General features: G+C 35.2%; 1 protein-coding gene across 2 annotated transcripts in view; it reads right to left on the reverse strand.

Annotated features, from left to right (window-relative positions):
* LOC106875139 (proton-coupled folate transporter) overlaps positions 1-3504 on the reverse strand; it is a 17108-nt gene continuing 13604 nt past the window's right edge. For both annotated transcript variants that reach the window (XM_014923131.2, XM_014923130.2), the window contains exons 5-6: positions 2465-2621; positions 1-785 (exon numbers count right to left, since the gene is read on the reverse strand). In XM_014923131.2, coding sequence (XP_014778617.1) covers positions 704-785; positions 2465-2621 — 239 coding nt within the window. In that variant the 3' untranslated portion in view covers positions 1-703. The remainder of the gene's footprint in view (positions 786-2464; positions 2622-3504) is intronic.

Below are 3504 nucleotides of genomic sequence, written 5' to 3' on the forward strand. Positions count from 1 at the left end.
TCCATGGCAGACTATGTAATTTTGCCAACATGGTTTACATATAGAAGTACAAAGTACATAAGGAATTAGAGAATGAACAGAAGTTTAATCTTACAGCTGTTTCAGCCTAGTTTTAGCAAGCCCCATTCTATCCGAATATTCCTTTCCGGAGTGATTATCGGATGACATTTTGAAATGGGGTTACATGCCCGAACCTCTAGGCCTCTTCAGAGATTCACAAAGGGTTACAAACAAATGTAGAGCAAGATATATATATAATAGGCAGTTTTATATTTAGTTTTAGAAATATATGCACACACTCCTAAACACACAATGGTATATATATTATCATTATCATACACACACACACACACACACACACACACATATATGTGTATGTGTATTTGTATATTTAAAAGGTTCTGCAAGAAATACTTGGTAGAGTCACGGTGTTTAAAGAAAGATTTTCTTAAAAGCTATTAACTATCTTAAAAATACTTGTTTTGAAAAACAGAATGTCACATACATTTTGGAGAGAACTTATTGTATGATGCATTTTGCATGTAAGTATTTTCACACAAAATACACTTGATATGAAAAACTTTTTTCTAAAAGATTCATAACATTCTGTTTTTTAAAAACAATAATTTTAAATAGCTAACAGGTTTTAAGAAAATCTTTCTTCAAATATATATATACAGATAGATGGATATATATATATATATTATTTTCCTGATCGCTGTAGCTCCTGGTGTTCATCAAGATTTTTGTAGCCATTTGCTTGCTTGATTTGAAACCACATGACTCTGCATGAAAATAAAAAGGAAAGAAACAATTTATTATAGTAAATATTTCAAAATTTATTTCAATAAATTTACTTTTATAAATTCATTGTATATCCATTTTGGATCTTTTCCCTTTGTACTTGTTCTATCGGTCTCTTTTACCAAACTGCTAGGTTATAGGGATGTAAACACACCAACATTGGTTGTCAAGCGATGGTGTGGGGTACAAACACAGACATACAAATACACACACACACACATATATATACGACGGGCTTCTTTCAGTTTCCATCTACTAAATCTTCTCACAAGGCTTTGGTCGGCTTGAGGCTATAGTAAAAGACACTTGCCCAAGGTGCCACGCAGTGGGACTGAACCTGGAACCATGTGGTTGGTAAGCAAGCTACTCACCACACAGCCACTCTATATTTACAACATTTATATTTTATTTGTTATCTTTCACTTGCTTCAGTCATTGGGTTACAGCCATGCTGGAGCACTGCCTTGAAGAATTTAGTCAAACAAATCAACCACACTACTTACTTTTTGGGTTTGGTACTTACTCTATCAGTCTCTTTTGCTAAACTGCTAAGTTACATAAGGGCATAAACAAACCAATATCAGTTGTCAAGCAGTTCTAGGGAACAAACACAAACTCAAAGACATATACACACTTAGATACACCTATGTATCTATCTATCTATCTATCTATCTATCTATCTATCTATCTATCTATCTATCTATCTATCTCTCTCTCTCTCTATATATATATATATATACATATCATCATCATCATCATCATATATATATCATCTATATTTATATAGATAAATAGATAGATAGATAGATAGATATAGATATGGGTCATAAGAAGCTTGCACTGCACCCCCCCCCCAAAAAAAAACCCCTGGGGTCAATTTGTTCAATTAAAATCTTCAAAGCAGTGCCCCAGCATGACTGCAGTCAAATGACAGAAATCAGTTAAAGATGTATGTATGTATGTATGTATGTATGTATGTATGTATGGTAGGAGACCTGCACATAAACTCAAAATGAGGTTCAAGGACTGCCTCAGAATTGTTCTGACACAGACAGGAGTTTGAGCTGTTGATTGCGCGAGGGAGGCACAAGACCAAGATGGATGGAGGAAGAGATTGCACAGTGGTTGTTCAAAGTTTGAGGGGTGGGAAAGAGAGAATGAAGCATGAGAAGATTAGGAGAAGGCTTAGAAAGAATGACCCTGTGGAGAATGAGGGAGTGTTGCCTTTTGCGTATGTGGTTCGTAGGAGGAGGAGGTGCTTGAGTCGTGCTGTGCTGGTCAGCCATCAAACAACTCACAAGAATCGACCCATGGTAAATTGTGATATGCAACATGTGGAAAGGTGTGCCTCTCAGTTGAAGGATTGAAAGGGCATGTCGAAAGAGTTCATATTGTGGCACCTGTTTATTCTGCCAGCCAGCACAGCTGTGCATTATGCAATAGAAGGTGAAAAACTTTTGCTGTACTCAAGAGTCATACAAGGGCCTCATATTGCATCAACATTGACTCATTTCAGTGACTCGTTCTAGCAATGGCTTTGCTTGTATATAAGAAAGCAGCTAAGATGTTTGTGTGTCTGTATGTCTGTATGTATGTATGTATGTCTGTCTGTATGTATGTATGTATGTATGTATGTATGTATGTATGTATGCATACTTACACTGTGAATAGAGTGCATAGCGAACATATTGCCGTTGAAACAAAGAAGACAAATCCTTGGTGTATATCAAAAGTGAGGCTGTAAAGACCATTGAAACACACCGAAGCAAGTAATGCCATCAGGTTTTCTAGGTATGCCATAAAGGTGAAGAGTTTGGCTGCAATGTATGAAGAAGAGAATTTCTGAATTATCACCATCATCGTCATCATAATCATCATCAACATCATCAACATTATCATCAACATTGTCATCAACATCATCAACATCATCATCAACACTGTTTTCAAAATCATCATCGTCATCACATTCACCTAATTATCATTATCGTCGTCGTCGTCGTCACCACAACCATTACCACCACCACCACCCTCCTCATCATCATTGTCACATTCATCATCATCATCATCATCATCATCACCATCCTCCTCCTCCTCCTCTTGGCCAATATTCTGGAGAGGAAAACCAAGATATAACAGGCAATGGGGTTGTATACATTTATGTATGGGCCAATATGGGTCATGACCAAGGGGCACCAAAGCTTGTGGGTCCTAAGCATTGGGGGCCCCTTTAGCTCAGAGAAGCCTAAAGCTTAGAGCTAAAAGTACAAAAATGTATTAACTGTAATCAAATAGAAGAGTATTGTAGTTCACTTGAAGCATTGTGTATTGTTTACAAAGAATAAAATGTTTTGAATGACACAACAATTTACTATAATACAAACAATGGATTATAATAACTGTTGTAATTAATCTTTTTTTTTTCCCAGAAGCTTCTCTGATTTAATTAGAACAGTTATTAGATTCAATTGTTTGTATTAGAGTGCATTGTTGTGTCATTCAAAACATTTTATTCTTTGCAATCAAATAAATAATTCGTAATTTCTTTTAATCAAATAGAGTTTTTTAAAAAATTATTGAGCCATCTTTTGATTTATTGAGTCTTTTTGGATTTAAAAAGAAACCATTAACCTTTTCATTACTGTGTTTATTTTGAGATGCTCTGTTTTTCTCTCAATTATTTTAAATATAACAAAGAATTTT

Source organism: Octopus bimaculoides, chromosome 6 (genome assembly GCF_001194135.2).
Source record: "Octopus bimaculoides isolate UCB-OBI-ISO-001 chromosome 6, ASM119413v2, whole genome shotgun sequence".
NCBI classification, from domain to species: domain Eukaryota; kingdom Metazoa; phylum Mollusca; class Cephalopoda; order Octopoda; family Octopodidae; genus Octopus; species Octopus bimaculoides.